Source organism: Nerophis lumbriciformis, linkage group LG03, assembly GCF_033978685.3.
Source record: "Nerophis lumbriciformis linkage group LG03, RoL_Nlum_v2.1, whole genome shotgun sequence".
Taxonomy (NCBI): Eukaryota; Metazoa; Chordata; class Actinopteri; order Syngnathiformes; family Syngnathidae; genus Nerophis; species Nerophis lumbriciformis.
This window is the reverse complement of record NC_084550.2, coordinates 65,650,329-65,670,000: the sequence shown is the minus strand read 5'-3', so window position 1 is coordinate 65,670,000 and position 19,672 is coordinate 65,650,329. Positions and strand designations below refer to the sequence as shown.

The window sequence follows — 19,672 nt, the reverse complement described above, 5'->3', positions numbered from 1 at the left end:
TGAATATTGGTTGTAAAATGACCAAATTTCAATGGTCAAATCAATGTCACAACCTGACATTGAATAAACGTTGTCAAATAGCATGTTGTTTCAACGTTGTATTTGTGTTGTATAATGACCAAAATTCAATGATCAAATCAACGTCACAACCTGACATTGAATAAACGTTGTCAAAAAGCATGTTGTTTCAACGTTGTATTTGTGTTGTATAATGACCAAAATTCAATGGTCAAATCAACGTCACAACCCAACATTGAATAAACGTTGTCAAAAAGCATGTTGTTTCAATGTTGTATTTGTGTTGTAAAATGACCAAAATTCAATGGTCAAATCAACGTCACAACCTGACATTGAATAAACGTTGTCAAAAAGCATGTTGTATTTGTGTTGTAAAATATTAGTTCGAAAATGACCAAATTTCAATGGTCAAATCAACGTCACAACCTGACATTGAATAAATATTGTCAAAAGCATGTTGTTTCAACGTTGTATTTGTGTTGTATAATGACCAAAATTCAATGGTCAAATCAACGTCACAACACAACCTGACATTGATTAATCGGTGCCGAAAAGCACGTTGTTTCAATGTTGTATTTGTGTTGTAAAATGACCAAAAGTCAATGGTCAAATCAACGTTACAACCTGACATTGAATAAACATCGTCAAAAAGCAAGCTGTTTCAACGTTGTAATTGTGTTGGAAAATATTGCTTGGAAAATTACCAAAAATGTAATAGTCAAATCAACGTCACAACCTGACATTGATTAAACGTTGTCAAAAAGTATGTTGTTTCAACGTTGTTTCCGTGTTGTAAAATATTGGTTGGAAAATGACCAAATTTCAATGGTCAAATTAACGTCACCACCTGACATTGCATAAACGATGTCAAAAAGCCTGTTGTTTCAATGTTGTATTTGTGTTGTAAAATGACCAAAATTCAATGGTCAAATCAACGTCACAACACAACCTGACATTGATTAATCCGTGCTGAAAAGCACGTTGTTTCAATGTTGTATTTGTGTTGTAAAATGACCAAAAGTCAATGGTCAAATCAACGTCACAACCTGACATTGAATAAACGTTGTCAAAAAGCATGCTGTTTCAACGTTGTAATTGTGTTGGAAAATATTGCTTGGAAAATTACCAAAAATGTAATAGTCAAATCAACGTCACAACCTGACATTGATTAAACGTTGTCAAAAAGCATGTTGTTTCAACGTTGTATTTGTGTTGTCAAATGACTAAATTTCAAAGTCTAATCAACGTCACAACCGGACATTGAATAAACATTGTCAAAAAGCATGTTGTTTCAACGTTGTATTTGTGTTGTAAAATGACCAAAATTCAATGGTCAAATCAACGTCACAAACTGACATTGATTAATCGGTGCCGAAAAGCAAGTTGTTTCAACGTTGTATTTGTGTTGTAAAATATTAGTTTTAAAATGACAAAATTTCAATGGTCAAATCAACGTCACAACCTGACATTGAATAAACATTGTCAAAAAGCATGTTGTTTCAACGTTGTATTTGTGTTGTATAATGACCAAAATTCAATGGTCAAATCAACGTCACAACCTGACATTGCATAAACGTTGCCAAATAGCACGTTGTTTCAACGTTGTATTTGTGTTGTAAAATATTAGTTTGAAAATGACCAAATTTCAATGGTCAAATCAACGTCACAACCTGACATTGAATAAACATCGTCAAAAAGCATGTTGTTTCAATGTTGTATTTGTGTTGTCAAATGACCAAATTTCAAAGTCTAATCAACGTCACAACCGGACATTGAATAAACATTGTCAAAAAGCATGTTGTTTCAATGTTGTATTTGTGTTGTAAAATGACCAGAATTCAATGGTCAAATCAACGTCACAACCTGACATTGATTAATCGGTGCCGAAAAGCACATTGTTTCAATGTTGTATTCTTGTTGTAAAATGACCAAAATTCAATGGTCAAATCAACATCACAACCTGACATTCAATAAACATCGTCAAAAAGCATGTTGTTTTAATGTTGTATTTGTGTTGTAAAATGACCAAAATTCAATGGTCAAATCAACGTCACAACCTGACATTGATTAATCGGTGCCGAAAAGCATGTTGTTTCAACGTTGTATTTGTGTTGTAAAATATTAGTTCGAAAATTACCAAATTTCAATGGTCAAATCAACGTCACAACCTGACATTGAATAAACATCGTCAAAAAGCATGTTGTTTCAATGTTGTATTTGTGTTGTCAAATGACCAAATTTCAAAGTCGAATCAACGTCACAACCGGACATTGAATAAACATTGTCAAAAAGCATGTTGTTTCAACCTTGTATTTGTGTTGTAAAATGACCAAAATTCAAAGGTCAAATCAACGTCACAACCTGACATTGAATAAACATTGCCAAAAAGCATGTTGTTTCAACGTTGTATTTGTGTTGTAAAATGACCAAAATTCAATGGTCAAATCAACGTCACAACATGACGTTGAATAAACATTGACAAAAAGCATGTTGTTTCAACCTTGTATTTGTGTTGTCAAATGACCAAAATTCAATGGCTAATCAACGTCACAATCTGACATTGCATAAACGTTGCCAAAAAGCATGTTGTTTCAACGTTGTATTTGTGTTGTCAAATGACCAAAATCAATGGTCAAATCAACGTTGCAACCTGACATTGAATAATAGTTGCCAAGAAGCATGTTGTTTCAATGTTGTATTTGTGTTGTAGAATATTGGTTGGAAAATGACCAAATTTCAATGGTCAAATCAACGTCACAACCTGACATTGATTAAACGTTATCAAAAAGCATGTTGTTTCAACGTTGAAATTGTGTTGGAAAATTTTGGTTGGAAAATTACCAAAAATGTAATAGTCAAATCAACATCACAACCTGACATTGAATAAACGTTGTCCAAAAGCATGTTGTTTCAACCTTGTATTTGTGTTGTAAAATGACCAAAATTCAATGGTCAAATCAACGTTGCAACATGACATTAAATAAATGTTGCCAAGAAGTATGTTGTTTCAATGTTGTATTTGTGTTGTAGAATATTGGTTGGAAAATGACCACATTTCAATGGTTAAATCAACGTCACAACCCGACATTGAATAATGTCAAAAAGCATGTTGTTTCAATGTTGTATTCGTCTTGTAAAATAACCAAAATTCAATGGTCAAATCAACGTCACAACCTGACATTGATTAATCGGTGCCGAAAAGCATGTTGTGTCAATGTTGTATTCTTGTTGTAAAATGACCAGATTTCAATGGTTAAATCAACATCACAACCTGACATTGAATAAACGTTGCCAAAAAGCATGTTGTTTCAACATTGTATTTGTGTTGTCAAATGACCAAAATTCAATGGTCAAACCAACATTGCAACCTGACATTGAATAAACATTGCCAAAAGGCATGTTGTTTCAACGTTGTATTTGTGTTGTAAAATGACCAAAATTCAATGGTCAAATCAACATCACAACCTGACATTGAATAAACGTTGCCAAAAAGCATGTTGTTTCAACATTGTATTTGTGTTGTCAAATGACCAAAATTCAATGGTCAAACCAACATTGCAACCTGACATTGAATAAACATTGCCAAAAAGCATGTTGTTTCAACGTTATATTTGTGTTGTAGAATATTGGTTCTAAAATGACCAAATTTCAATGGTCAAATCAACGTCACAACCTGACATTGAATAAACGTTGTCAAAAAGCATGTTGTTTTAACATTGTATTTGTGTTGTAAAATGACCACAGTTCAATGGTCAAATCAACGTTGCAACATGACATTGAATAATAGTTGCCAAGAAGCATGTTGTTTCAATGTTGTATTTGTGTTGTAGAATATTGGTTGTAAAATGACCAAATTTCAATGGACAAATCAACGTCACAATCCAACATTGATTAAACGTTGTCAAAAAGCATGTTGTTTCAACGTTGTATTTGTGTTGTAAAATGACCAAAATTCAATGGTTGCAACCTGACATTGAATAAACGTTGCCAGGAAGCACGTTGTTTCAACGTTGTATTTGTGTTGTAAAATATTGGTTGGGAAATGACCACATTTCAATGGTCAAATTAACGTCACAACCTGATGTTGAATAAACGTTGCCAAAAAGCATGTTGTTCTAAAGTTAAGTTATAGTTGCTCAACGTCAGGACCTAATTCAACAAGTTCTCAACATTGTTTCAATGTCTTGTGCCTGCTGGGATGTTATAAAGTATACACCACATAGATATTTATTAATTTATATTGAGGTAGTGGCGTGAATAACCATATAGTCAAGCTACTGAAATAACACAGTAAAAAAAACAGGACAAAATCATACAAAGTATAAGAAAATAGTGTTTCTAAGCATAATAAAAGGAAACGAGTAAAAAATATAAATGTATTATCAAGAACTACCATTAGCATAAAAACTCATTCAGAATTTAGTGAGATAAACATGTTAACTTGTAAATACTGAACTTGTAAAGGAGTCTAAACAAGAGTCTAAAATTCCAAATGTCTCATCTCAAAGGTTGTTTCATCAATATATCACAATGCCTCAATTATTACAATTCAACATTTTGAGACTTATGGCAAATCCACAGGTGCGAAACAGTTGAGAAAAGTTGGTGTTGCATCACATGACCCCTTTTAAAGCTCTACTATTTCAGCATTTATTGAATGACATCTTCTCAAGGGACGATACCATAGAAATACAACTGGTGTAAAACTATAAAAAGGCAGCCTGTATCGCAGTATAGATCAACTGTCCTGTGAAAACTAGTCAACACATAGCCATTATTGCTATAATTATATATTGGCATCAATCAAATAATTGTAAATCAATTAATTTTAATTAATTACAAATAATTATGATTATTTGTAATAAAATAAACCAACAAAAAATATGATTTAAATACAAATAATACAATTATTTATCTTTAATTATATGAGAATATAATGTGTATATAATATCATCAGTAAGTATGATAAGTCTATTGATTAGGGATGTTCCGATCAGGGTTTTATGCTGCCAATTCCGTTCATCCATGAGTGAGATCGGTCAATATCAATACCAATACCGAAACCGATGTAATACATTTTTCAATGTATGTATTATAAGTGCTATTGACAGTGTAAAAAATATCCACACATATTGAAACTAGTTTCTTAATCTTTTTTATTACATACAATTTTTCGAGAACTTGAGTACCATGTTTAGCCTCTCCCTCCGGTGATAATGGTACTTGATAGGGATACTTGAGATATTAAGAAATGCCGTATACTTGCCGTAATGGAGGTGATTATTATTACCGGTTGTACAGAGGAGCGGCTCCACACTGTGTATGGAGACACATAGTCAGTGGCCGTGTGGATTGGCCATTGTGATCAAAACTGATGATCGAAATACTGATCAGCACAACCCTAACATTGATAATTGTATATTTTTTCCATTTTATTTTCCTCTTTATGTCATCAGGGGGAAAAACACCCTTTTGAGACCTCTTTTTCACGGGCAAACAGAAAGTTACATAATATAGAATAAAAACAGATCACATCCATATCAAAAAATAACAACAACTGAGAATATTTGATTATTGTTTTTTATTTTATTTCAATCAGCCTGACCTAAGCCTGTGGTTTCATAAATAAGAAATATTTGTGATTAACACATGCTTTCATATAATGTCCTGTTAAACTCTAAGTAGGTTTGATATAATTGTTGAATATAATTAAAATCAAGAGATATTTGAGTGGAAAAGTTGGGCCCTGAGGTCAAAAAGGTTAAGAACCCCTGCTGTTACTGTATATCAAGTACCACCTCCAAGAACACTTAGCTCTCCAAATACCACCATAATGAGCAACTTTAAAATACAGTAGCGTAGTAGGCCTAAGTATTCATTAAAAACAAGGCCACGGTTTTATTAAACAAGAGTATTTGCTATTTGTGTAATATTACACACAGTTTGAACAGTAACACTGTGTTTGAATAGTTAATGAACCTTAATAATCCCACAGGCCCACAACCAGTGAATCAATAAAGTTCTGTCAAAATGTTGAAAGAGCCATATTGGACCAGAAATTTAAAATAAATGTCTGGAGCCGCAAACAATTATACGTGTTATAATGAAGGCAACACATGATGTAAGTGTCTATATTAGCTATATTAGCCTACTATCAAAATGACTTTAAAAGTCTTATATAAGTCTTATAATGAAGACAACGTATGATGTAAATGTCTATATTAATTATATTAGCCTACTATCAAAATTACTTTAAAAGTCGTATATAAGTGTTATAATGAAGGAAACACATGATGTAAGTGTCTATATTAGCCTACTATCAAAATGACTTTAAAAGTCTTATATAAGTGTTATAATGAAGACAAAACATGATGTGTCTATATTAGCTATATTAGCCTATATTAGCCTAATGAAGACAACACATGATGTAAGTGTCTATATTAGCCCACTATCAAAATGACTATAAAAGTCTTATAATGAAGACAACACATGATGTAAATGTCTATTTTAGTTGTATTAGCCTACTATCAAAATGACTTTAAAAGTCTTATATACGTATTATAATGAAGACAATACATGATGTGTCTATATTAGCTATATTAGCCTACTATCAAAATTACTTTAAACGTCTTATATAAGTGTTATAATGAAGACAATACATGATGTCTCTATATTAGCCTACTATCAAAATGACTAAAAGGTTTATATAAGTCTTATAATGAAGACAACACATGATGTAAGTGTCTATATTAGCTATATTAGCCTACTATCAAAATGACTTTAAAAGTCTTATATAAGTGTTATAATGAAGACAATACATGATGTCTCTATATTAGCTGTATTAGCCTACTATCAAAATGACTAAAAGTCTTATATAAGTCTTATAATGAAGACAACACATGATGTGTCTATATTAGCCTACTATCAAAATGACTAAAAGTCTTATAATGAAGACAACACATGATGTAAATGTCTATATTAGTTATATTTGCCTACTATCAAAATGACTTTAAAACTCTTATATAAGTCTAATAATGAAGACAACACATGATGTAAGTGTCTATATTAGCTATATTAGCCTACTATCAAAATGACTAAAAGTCTTATATAAGTCGTATAATGAAGACAATACATGATGTGTCTATATTAGCTATATTAACCTACTATCAAAATTACTTTAAAAGTCTTATAATGAAGACAACACATGATATAAATGTCTATATTAGTTATATTTGCCTACTATCAAAATGACTTTAAAAGTCTTATATAAGTGTTATAATGAAGACAATACATGATGTGTCTATATTAGCTATATTAGCCTACTATCAAAATGACTAAACGTCTTATATAAGTCTTATAATGAAGACAACACATGATGTAAGTGTCTATATTAGCCTACTATCAAAATGACTTTAAAAGTCTTATAATGAAGACAACACATGATGTAAATGTCTATATTAGTTATATTTGCCTACTATCAAAATGACTTTAAAAGTCTTATATAAGTATTATAATGAAGACAACACATGATGTAAGTGTCTATATTAGTTATATTTGCCTACTATCAAAATGACTTTAAAAGTCTGATATACGTGTTATAATGAAGACAATACATGATGTAAGTGTCTATATTAACTATATTAGCCTACTATCAAAATTACTTTAAAAGTCTTATATAGTGTTATAATGAAGACAATACGTGATGTGTCTATATTAGCTATATTAGCCTACTATCAAAATGACTAAAAGTCTTATATAAGTCTTATAATGAAGACAACACATGATGTAAGTGTCGATATTAGCTATATTAGCCTACTATCAAAATGACTAAAAGTCTTATATAAGTGTTATAATGAAGACAACACATGATGTAAGTGTCTATATTAACTATATTAGCCTACTATCAAAATGACTTTAAAAGTTTTATATATGTGTTATAATGAAGACAATACATGATGTGTCTATATTAGCCTACTATCAAAATTACTTTAAAAGTCTTATATAGTGTTATAATGAAGACAATACGTGATGTGTCTATATTAGCTATATTAGCCTACTATCAAAATGACTAAAAGTCTTATATAAGTCTTATAATGAAGACAACACATGATGTAAGTGTCGATATTAGCTATATTAGCCTACTATCAAAATGACTAAAAGTCTTATATAAGTGTTATAATGAAGAAAACACATGATGTAAATGTCTATATTAGTTATATTAGTCTACTATCAAAATGACTTTAAAAGTCTTATATACGTGTTATAATGAAGACAATACATGATGTGTCTATATTAGCTATTTTAGCCTACTATCAAAATGATTATGTGTCGCAGGCTGACGCAAATTTTTGTTGACAGAAATGTTGAAATGTAATATTTATTCTACACATTTTTACAACATTCAGCACCCCCGCGACCCCGAACGGGACAAGCGGTAGAAAATGGATGGATGGATGGAAAACATTAGTAAAACTTCTCAGAGGGTGCGATGCAAATATAAATTAAATACACAGAGGACACAAGTAAAGAACATTAAATGAGCTCAAATATACCTACAAACAAGGCATAATGATGCGATACGTACATACAGCTAGCCTAAATAGCATGTTAGCGTGTTAGTCAATAACATCAACAAAGCTCACCTTTGTGCGCAGTATAAAATGTTTGGTGGACCAAATGATAAAAAAAAAATAGAGTGGCATAAAACACGTCTGTGTGGCAGCGTCGGAGAAAGTTGTACATGTAAACAAACTACGGTGCGTTCAAGGACCGCCGAAATTAGTAGGACAAAACGGCACTTGCCCAATACTCTCATCAGTGAAGCATGTATAACATAAACCAGGGGTCACCAACCTTTTTGAAACCAAGAGCTACTTCTTGGGTACCGATTAATGTGAAGGGCTACCAGTTTGATACACACTTAAATAAATTTGCTCAATTTACCTTTAATTCTATGTTATTATTAATAATTAATGATATTTATCTTTTACGGAAGGTTTTTTGTAGAGAATAAATGATGAAAAAAACACTAAATTGAACGGTTTAAAAGAGGAGAAAACACAAAAAAAATTTAAATTAAATTTTGAAACATAGTTTATCTTCAATTTCGACTCTTTAAAATTCAAAATTCAACCGAAAAAAGGAAGAGAAAAACTTGCTAATTTGAATCTTTTTGAAAAATTAAAAAAATTATTTATGGAACATCATTAGTAATTTTACCTGATTAATATTAATTTTAGAATTTTGATGACATGTTTTAAATAGGTTAAAATCCAATCTGCACTTTGTTAGAATATATAACAAATTGGACCAAGCTATATTTCTAACAGAGACAAATCATTATTTCTTCTAGATTTTCCAGAACAAAATTTTTAAAAGAAATTCAAAAGACTTTGAAATAAGATTTATTTTTGATTCTACAGATTTTCTAGATTTGCCAGAATATTTTTTTTGAATTTTAAACATAGTAAGTTTGAAGAAATATTTCACAAATATTCTTCGTCGAAAAAACAGAAGCTAAAATGAAGAATGAAATTAAAATGTATTTATTATTCTTTACAATAAAAAAATTTTTTTTTACCTGAACATTGATTTAAATTGTCAGGAAAGAAGAGGAAGGAATTTAAAAGGTAAAAAGGTATATGTGTTTAAAAATCCTAAAATCATTTTTAAGGTTGTATTTTTTCTCTAAAATTGTCTTTCTGAAAGTTATAAGAAGCAAAGTAAAAAAAATTAATGAATTTATTTAAACAAGTGAAGACCAAGTCTTTAAAATATTTTCTTGGATTTTCAAATTCTATTCGAGTTTTGTCTCTTAGAATTAAAAATGTCGAGCAAAGTGAGACCAGCTTGCTAGTAAATAAATACAATCTAAAATATAGAGGCAGCTCACTGGTAAGTGCTGCTATTTGAGCTATTTTTAGAACAGGCCAGCGGGCGACTCATCTGGTCCTTACGGGCGACCTGGTGCCCGCGGGCACTGCGTTGGTGACCCCTGACATAAACAGTGCGTTTTTTTAACAATTAGGAAGGTTTTTGTCATGTTTGTCTTCACATAAAACATTAGAGCAAAAAAATGTTTTTCCCTCATCTTTTTCCATTTTTATACATTTTTGAAAAAGCTCCATGGAGCCACTAGGGTGGCGCTAAAGAGTCTAATAGCCTTTCTATAGTATTGTCCATTGAGCAGATGGTATAAGAATGGTCACTTTAGTGAGATACTGTTTGTCCCTGACTTCTAACACTGGACTTTTCCATCGACAACTCCCCGTTTAGAGGCATGAGCTTCAGGCCCAGCAGCATTTTCAGCAACAGCTCAGGCGTCGCCGCGAGGAAGAGGAACTCCAGCGTCAGGCGGAGCTCCAGGCGGAGGCCCGCCAGGAGAGCGACTACCACAAGTCCGAGGGCCATCACCAGCACCACCACGAGAAAACGGCGGGGGGCAAGCCCAAGAGACCCAGCTCCCTGCTGGGGACCAACAACGTGATGAAGCTGAAGCAGATCATCCCTCTCCAGGGGAAGTTCTCCTCCGGCTCCTCCCGCTCTCCGGCCCAGTCGCCCACCGGCGGCGAGGCCAAGCTGGCCGGATTCCTCAAGTTCCTCAAGTCGCCGGAGGTGAAAAAGGAGCCGTCGGCGGCCGTCGGGGGGTCGCCGGGATCGATAGTGACATCTTCTGCGCTCCCTGGCGGCCAGGAGCGCTCACAGTCCCCCAACAGGACATTCAGTCCAGGTAAGCTGTTCAGCTTCAGCAAGTCCGAGGGCAGCGTGGTGTGTGCTAACGGGACTCAGGCCGTCAGCTGTCAGCACACCTCCAGTCAGGAGGAGTTACCCTCAAATGAGTCCGACAAAGGGGATCCCGATTCAGAAAGCTCAAAATGTTGATGCCAAATTATGCAGTCACCTTTTAAGCTTATGTTGTTGTTTTTTTAATGTTTAAAAGCTTAGTTCCTATCTGGGCTCTTATTTTGTAGTTTTCACTTCCTGTTTGCCCCGCACCTGCTTTGTGTTAGCGAGATTGTCCTGTTCGGATGTACTTTGTGGACGCCCGCTCTGCTACGCACGTTTTTGTTTACTTTTTAGCCAGTTTAGTTTTAGTTTCCTTTTCAGCTTCAGTGCCTTTTCTTAACGGCACTCGCATTTTGTTAATTTTTGGTTTAAAGGAAAACTGCACTTTTTTTTTTTTGCCTGTCGTTCACAATTATTATGAAATACATGACGATGGATGAGGTTTTTTTAAGCATAAATGCTAAATATTAACTAAATGCAATTAAAAGTCCGCTTACTAGTGATGGGTCCGGCAACACCGATGCATCGGCGCATGCGTCGAGCTCATAGAGCGAAACCCTGTGTCGGTGCGCGTACCGCTTTTAGAAAGTCACATGACCGATCATGAGCTGTTTTGGTCACGTGACCGATATGCGAACTGTGTCGCACTGACGCCTCCTCTGTGCCCTGTGAGCGGGTCTTTTCTACAGCCGGAGAAATAATAACTAAGAAGAGAAAGCGTCTAAAATTGAATACGTTGGAAAAACTGTTTTTTTTTAAAAATAAAAATGTGTAAAAAAAAGAATAATAATAATTTCCAGGTCCACAAGGATCCTCATTCACAACACGTTCTCTTAGATTTCCATGTTATGATACATGTTCACATTATTTATTGACTGTATCTAAAAAAGACAAAAAATATATTTTTATTTAAATGAAGTTATGAAATAATCCTAAATAAAATACAATGACTTGGTTTATATTATTGTATATACTAGGTCAGTGGTTCTCAACCTTTTTTCAGCAATGTACCTCCTGTGAATTTTTTTTAATTCAAGTACCCCCTAATCAGAGCAAAGCATTTTTGGTTGAAAAAAAAAAGATAAAGAAGTAACATACAGCACTATGTCATCAGTTTCTGATTTATTAAATTGTATAGCAGTGCAAAATATTGTTCATTTGTAGTGGTCTTTCTTGAACTATTTGGAAAAAAAGAAAATAAACAAGTGATTCAATTATAAATAAAGATTTCTACACATAGAAGTAATCATCAACTTAAAGTGCCCTCTTTGGGGATTGTAATAGAGATCCATCTGGATTCATGAACGTAATTCTAAACATTTCTTCACAAAAAAAAAAATCTTTAACATCAATATTTATGGAACATGTACACAAAAAATCTAGCTGTCAACACTGAATATTGCATTGTTGCATTTCTTTACACACTTCTTTTTGACAGACATTTTAGTGACAAACCTGAGCTTGTGCTTCACTGAGTTTATGAACTTACATTCATATTTTGTTGAAGTATTATTCAATAAATATATTTATAAAGGATTTTTGAATTGTTGCTATTTTTAGAATATTTTTTTAAAATCTCATGTACCCCTTGGCATACCTTCAAGTACCCCCAGGGGTACGCGTACCCCCATTTGAGAACCACTGTACTAGGTCATAAAATCAGTGTCAGTTGAGTCGGTCCATAGGTTGCCTGTAGGGATTTTTAATGTCCAGCAGATGTCAGTATTTAGTGACACAGTATCGACACAGTATCAATACAGTTTTGCAATGTGTCGAAACGCTTCATGACGCCTCATCAACCCATCACTACCGCTTACAACGGACGGTTCAATTCTCGATTTTCGATTTTTTTTTTTATCATTTCCCACAATGCATTGCCGGGCGAAAGTTAGTGAAATGCTAATTGTCGCCGATGATATAGCCAATAATATTCATAATAACGACGACGTGTGCCATTATTAACTGCCACAATCGGTGTGGAAGGGAATAAAACTAGCTTTTATCGCATTACTCAGCGTATTTCTGGACGAACGGAAGCGGCTGAAAAAGAAGAATGAATGGCGAAGGGCGAGCATGAATTGCTACGTGCTGACGGCTTCCGGTTTATTCCGATCATTTCAGGTAAAACATTTTGTACGTCAAAAATAATATTAAATAAATAAAAGCCCCACTTTGCGTTAGCTTGGTGTGCGTGTTTGAAGGAATTTGTATTGATAAACATAGTAATCCCTTCTCTCATCCGGACTGTAGCCTCCACATACAACAAAAGTGAAGCGACATGAGAACAGTTTTCCCCCAATTCTGCCTTACAGTCACAGTGTGTTGACAGATTACATTTAGACTTACTTTTTATTGTCATTCAAATTTGAACTTTACAGTACAGATAAGAACGAAATGTCGTTAAATTAGCTCGTTGTAGTGCAGGATAAAAGAGCAATAAGGTGCAGATATAAATTAAAAGATTACTGTATCCAGGTTTATGGATGTATGTTATATTGTCTTTATATTCCAGCGAGTTCATCCGCTTTTGGGGTGGAATTGAGGGGATTATTATGATGCGTTCAGGAGTCTGATGGTCTGAGGGAAGAAGCTGTTGCAGAACCTGGAGGTTCTGCTACGGAGGCTGCAGAACCTCTTTCTAGAGTCCAGCAGTGAAAACAGTCCTTGGTGGGGCTGGGAGGAGTCTTTGCAGATTTTCTGAGCCCTGTTCAGGCAGCGGCTTTTTGCGATTTCCCGGATAGGAGGAAGAGGAGTGTTGATTATCTTTTCCGCCGTCCTCACCACTCTCTGGAGAGACTTCCAGTCTGAGGCACTGCAGGCTCCAGTCCAGACAGAGATGCAGTTGGTCAGCAGGCTCTCTATAGTGACTATAGTAGAATGTGCTGAGAATGGGGGGAGGGAGCTATGCTCTTTTCATCCGACGCAAAAAGTGCATGCGCTGCTGAGCTCTTTTTACAAGAGCTCCAGTGTGTAGGCACCAGGTCATATTGTTAGTTATCTGCACCCCCAGGAACTTGGTGCTGCTTACAATCTCCACTGCTGTGCCGTTGATGAAGAGTGGAGCGTGGCTGGACTGGTGCCTCCTGAAGTCGACGATGGTCTCCTTCGTCTTGTCGATGTTCACGACCAGGTTGTTGATTCCGCACCAGTCAACCAGATGTTTCACCTCCTCCCTGTAGTCCATGTCGTTGTTGTCACGGATGAGGCCCACTACTGTTGTGTCGTCCGCATACTTCACAATGTGGTTAGTAGTAGACCTGGCGCAGCAGTCATGGGTCATCAATGTGAACTGCAGCGGACTCAGGACGTAGCCCTGAGTCCGGTGCTCAGGGAGATGGCACTGGAGGTGTTGTCGCCCACTCTCACAGACTGGGGTCTGTCTGTGAGGAAGTCAAGCAGCCCGTTGCATAAGGGGCTGCTTGACTTCCTTCCCTATTAGATCAGTTATTCGTGATTATCCAGCGTGTCGAACTTGGGTCGGATCATTTCTGAGAGTCCATTACTCTCGGCTGGTTCAATGACACGATATCCCCCCGGGTTTATACAAATGAACACAGACGTCATGAACCCATACGCAAACAAACGCGCCTTGATAAATGTGAAAGCCTTTCAAAGTGTAGAATATGGGCTGGGTTGAACAATTAAGTAGTTGTGGTCTCTGCCACTTAGACTTGTTGATCTTGAACGATCCTAGCATCTAATTATGCTCCTCATAACGACCACGGGACTTCTTATCTAAAGACACAGTATTTGTCCATGGTATCACAACCGGTGATATGTTATTTTCCACAGAATAGTTCGAAAATATTATGTGTAGTTCTATCGTGAACGATGACGCTCGCCCTTCAAAATGGCTTTTGCACTTCCGGGAAAAATCAAAATCCCTCTTGAATCCCTTAAAGGTGAACATTATCACAATTTCTGAAGGGTTAAAACCATTAAAAATCAGTTCCCAGTGGCTTATTTTATTTTTCGAAGTTTTTTTCAAAATTTTAACCATCACGCAATATCCCTAAAAAAAGTTTCAAAGTGCCTGATTTTAACCATCGTTATATACACCCGTCCATTTTCCTGTGACGTCACACAGTGATGCCAACACAAACAAACATGGCGTATAGAACAGCAAGGAATAGCGACATTAGCTCGGATTCAGACTCGGATTTCAGCGGCTTAAGCGATTCAACAGATTGAAACGGATGGTTGTAGTGTGGAGGCAGGTAGCGAAAACGAAATTGAAGAAGAAACTGAAGCTATTGAGCCATATCGGTTTGAACCGTATGCAAGCGAAACCGACGAAAACGACACGACAGCCAGCGACACGGGAGAAAGCGAGGACGAATTCGGCGATCGCCTTCTAACCAACGATTGGTATGTGTTTGTTTGGCATTAAAGGAAACTAACAACTATGAACTAGGTTTACAGCATATGAAATACATTTGGCAACAACATGCACTTTGAGAGTGCAGACAGCCCAATTTTCATCAATTAATATATTCTGTAGACATACCCTCATCCGCTCTCTTTTCCTGAAAGCTGATCTGTCCAGTTTTGGAGTTGATGTCAGCAGGCCAGGGAAGCTAGGGTCCATCTCTGTCGTAGCATAGCTTTCGTCGGTAAAGTGTGCGGAACAAACATCCAATTTCTTGCCACTTTCGCATCTTTGGGCCACTGGTGCAACTTGAATCCGTCCCTGTTCGTGTTGTTACACCCTCCGACAACACACCGACGAGGCATGATGTCTCCAAGGTACGGAAAACAGTCGAAAAAACGTAAAAAAACAGAGCTGATTCGACTCGGTGTTTGTAATGTGTTTGAGAAAATGGCGGACGTGACGTCATCGCTCCGAGAGCGAATAATAGAAAGGCGTTTAATTCGCCAAAATTCACCCATTTAGAGTTCGGAAATCGGTTAAAAAAATATATGGTCTTTTTTCTGCAACATCAAGGTATATATTGACGCTTACATAGGTCTGGTGATAATGTTCCCCTTTAAAAAAACATCCAAACACCTCCATTAAGGTTTTATATACATGATGTAAGTATATATGTACTGTAGTAACATTTAATATTTACGTATTTTGATCATTTTAAGCGGGCTTCACGGCGGCAGAGGGGTTAGTGCATCTGCCTCACAATACGAAGGTCCTGAGTAGTCTTGGGTTCAATCCCGGGCTCGGGATCTTTCTGTGTGGAGTTTGCATGTTCTCCCCGTGACTGCGTGGGTTCCCTCCGGGTACTCCGGCTTCCTCCCACTTCCAAAGACACGCACCTGGGGATAAGTTGATTGGCAACACTAAATTGGCCCTATTGTGTGGATGTGAGTGTGAATGTTGTCTGTCTATCTGTGTTGGCCCTGCGATGAGGTGGCGACTTGTCCAGGGTGTACCCCGCCTTCCGCCCGATTGTAGCTGAGATAGGCTCCAGCGCCCCCCGCGACACCAAAGGGAATAAGCGGTAGAAAATGGATGGATGGATGGATCATTTTAAGCATTCATTTAAAAAACGCATCACATTTGCATTTGTTTTTTTCTTCATCACTGATTATTACTCGCTGCAGACTTCATGAGAGCCCACAAACATAATAAAACATCACTTACTGCACAATGTCTGCTGTCGTTAGAAAGCCGACAACTACGATGTTCATATAAAATCCTCACAAAGAAAAAGGGTGCGTCTTTTCATGTCGTCCTTGCCAGTTCCAGGTTCTAAAATGGCTGTCAAAGTGTCCCAACTTGTCGGAATACCTAGTCAGACTTATACTTTCCAGGCGAGAGGCATGGTTTATGATCTAGAATAAACTTTCAGGGAGCAGGGAAGCAGCAGGCCACTCGATGATGTAAACATAGGCACACAGGAAGTGATCATGTCGCCGCTATAAAATAGTTTGTCTGCGTTAGCACTTGTAATAACAATATCACTAATACTTGATATTCAAGTCACCAAATGTTAATGGCGCTTTTTAAATGGTTATTTATTGGATTTTATGGGCGGAATAGTTGGCTCCGCTGTAAATGGACTTTTATTCACCTTTAATATTTAGAATGTAATTTAAAAAATCCATCCGTTATGTCTTTCATAATGGTAAATGGGTTATACTTGTATAGCACTTTTCTACCTTCAAGGTAAAGCGCTTTGACAGTATTACCACATTCACCCATTCACACACTGATGGTGGGAGCTGCCATGAAAGGCCCTAACCACGACCCATCAGGAGCAAGGGTGAAGTGTCTTGCTCAAGGACACAACGGACGTGACTAGGTTGGTAGAAGCTGGGTATCGAACCGGGAACCCTCAGATTGCTGGCACGGCCACTCTCCCAACCGCGCCATGATTGTGAACAATAGGCAAAAAAAAAAGTGCAGTTCCCCTTTAAATCAAAAAGAAACAAAAGGCGAGTGTCGCTAGGAAAAGGCACTGAAGCATAGTGAGGGTAATGCAAAACGAAACTAAAACTGAACTGGCTACAAAGTAAACAAAACAAAAGCTATAATAACGCTGTCCTCTGCAAATTGAGAGCATGACCAACCATCGACGCTGTGGAAGGGGGCGTGGCCTGCGGGCCTGCAGCAAAGCGGGGTGTGCCAGGATCGGCCTCGAAGTCAGCGACAGGTAGATAACAAGGCCCGGGTGGGCCATCTACGCACCTGTCGCTGACTTCGAGGCCGATCTTGGCACACCCCGTTTCGCTGCAGGCCACGCCCCGCTCCCCTCCACAGACGCGTTGCCGACAAAGCAGGCGTGAAGATGCTGCAGGAACGGGAAGTGAAAACTACCAAATAAGAGCGCAGTGACAGGAACTAAGCTTTAAACGTGGAAAAACAACACAAAATAAGGCACGGCCGTGACAGACTTCTCCCAGACCACATGTAAGGTGAGCATGAAACGCACCTTACTTTGCACAACTGTGTCCCACACTTCTAACAGCTTCCATGTAAATACGTGTACAGTAAATGTCACTCTTTGAATGACGCTTCCCCCCCAAATGAATTATTGCATGACTCAAAAAGAGTAAATAGCGGCTTTCCATTCCAGGTTTGCTCCTCCCTTTCCCAAGCCGATGCACACTGCGCACGTCTTCATTTTGCACTTTAAAAGCCATCACATTCTTCTGCAATAGTACTCACTGTGACCATGAAAGTATTCTATTTTTCTCAAATTTGATTTTTTTGAAATGACTTATTTTACTACATGAATTAGTGAATGTATTGATGATGCAAAGGACTCCCACTTGGATAAAGTCCAAGACGTAACGTGGTGGCGAACTTTGTTAGCCGTTAATAAACATCACAGTTAATCATTTGGGTTGTTGAATGTGTTTTTTAGATATGCCAAGCAATTGGGTCTTTTTCGGACCATAGGGCGCACCGGTTTATAAGGCGCACTTCTCCTTTGTATCGTAATGTGGTAGTCGGTTGTGGTACCACCACAACCGACTACGCACATGGTAAGTACAACACTATATACATTATAGTGTCCTGTCCCACTATATATTGACAAAACAAATATTTGTGTTCATCCCAGTCCACCGTCTACTGGCCCACCATCCCAGTCCACCTTTTACTGACCCACCATCCCAGTCCACCTTCTCCTGACCCACCATCCCAGTCCACCATCCACTGCCTCACCATCCCAGTTCACCTTCTCCTCACCCACAATCCCAGTCCACCATCCACTGACCCACCATCCCAGTCCACCTTCATCCCAGTCCACCTTCTACTGACCCACCATCCCAGTCCACCTTCTACTGACCCACCATCCCAGTTCACCTTCTCCTGACCCACCATCCCAGTCCACCATCCACTGACCCACCATCCCAGTCCACCTTCTACTGACCCACCATCCCAGTCCACCGTCTCCTGACCCACCATCCCAGTCCACCATCCACTGAACCACCATCCCAGTCCAACTTCATCCCAGTCCACCTCCTCCTGACCCACCATCCCAGTCCACCATCCACTGACCCACCATCCCAGTCCACCTTCTACTGACCCACTATCCCAGTCCACCTTCTACTGACCCACCATCCCAGTCCACCATCCACTGACCCACCATCCCAGTCCACCTTCTCCTGACCCACCATCCCAGTCCACCATCCACTGACCCACCGTCCCAGTTCACCTTCTCCTGACCCACCATCCCAGTCCACAATCCATTGACCCACCATCCCAGTCCACCTTCTACTGACCCACCATCTTAGTCCACCATCCACTGACCCACCATCCCAGTCCACCTTCATCCCAGTCCACCTTCTCCTGACCCACCAGCCCAGTCCACCATCCACTGACCCACCAGCCCAGTCCACCATCCACAGACCCACCATCCCAGTCCACCTTCTACTGACCCACCATCCCAGTCCATCATCCACTGACCCACCATCCCAGTCCACCATCCCAGTCCACCATCCACTGACCCACCATCCCAGTCCACTATCCACTGACCCACCATCCCAGTCCACCTTCAACTGACCCATCATCCCAGTCCACCATCCACTGACCCACCATCCCATTCTACCATCCACGGACCCACCATCCCAGTCCACTTTCTACTGACCCACCATCCCAGTCCACCATCCACTGACCCACCATCCCAGTCCACCTTTTACTGACCCACCATCCTAGTCCACCTTCTACTGACCCACCATCCTAGTCCACCATCCACTGACCCACCATCCCAGTCCACCTTCATCCCAGTCCACCTTCTCCTGACCCACCATCCACTGACCCACCAGCCCAGTCCACCATCCACTGACCCACCATCCCAGTCCACCTTCTCCTGACCCACTATCCCAGTCCATCATCCACTGACCCACCACCCCAGTCCACCATCCACTGACCCACCATCCCAGTCCACCATCCACTGACCCACCATCC

At 38.1% G+C, this 19,672-nt stretch overlaps 1 protein-coding gene across 3 annotated transcripts in view; it reads left to right on the top strand.

The window, feature by feature from the left end:
• The window catches only part of ano8a (anoctamin 8a), a 62,088-nt gene extending 50,372 nt beyond the window's left edge, over positions 1-11,716 (top strand). For all 3 annotated transcript variants that reach the window (XM_061929859.2, XM_061929869.2, XM_061929851.2), the window contains one exon: positions 10,294-11,716. In XM_061929859.2, the coding sequence (XP_061785843.2) occupies positions 10,294-10,899 (606 nt within the window). In that variant the 3' untranslated portion in view covers positions 10,900-11,716. The remainder of the gene's footprint in view (positions 1-10,293) is intronic.
• Positions 11,717-19,672: the final 7,956 nt, after the last annotated feature.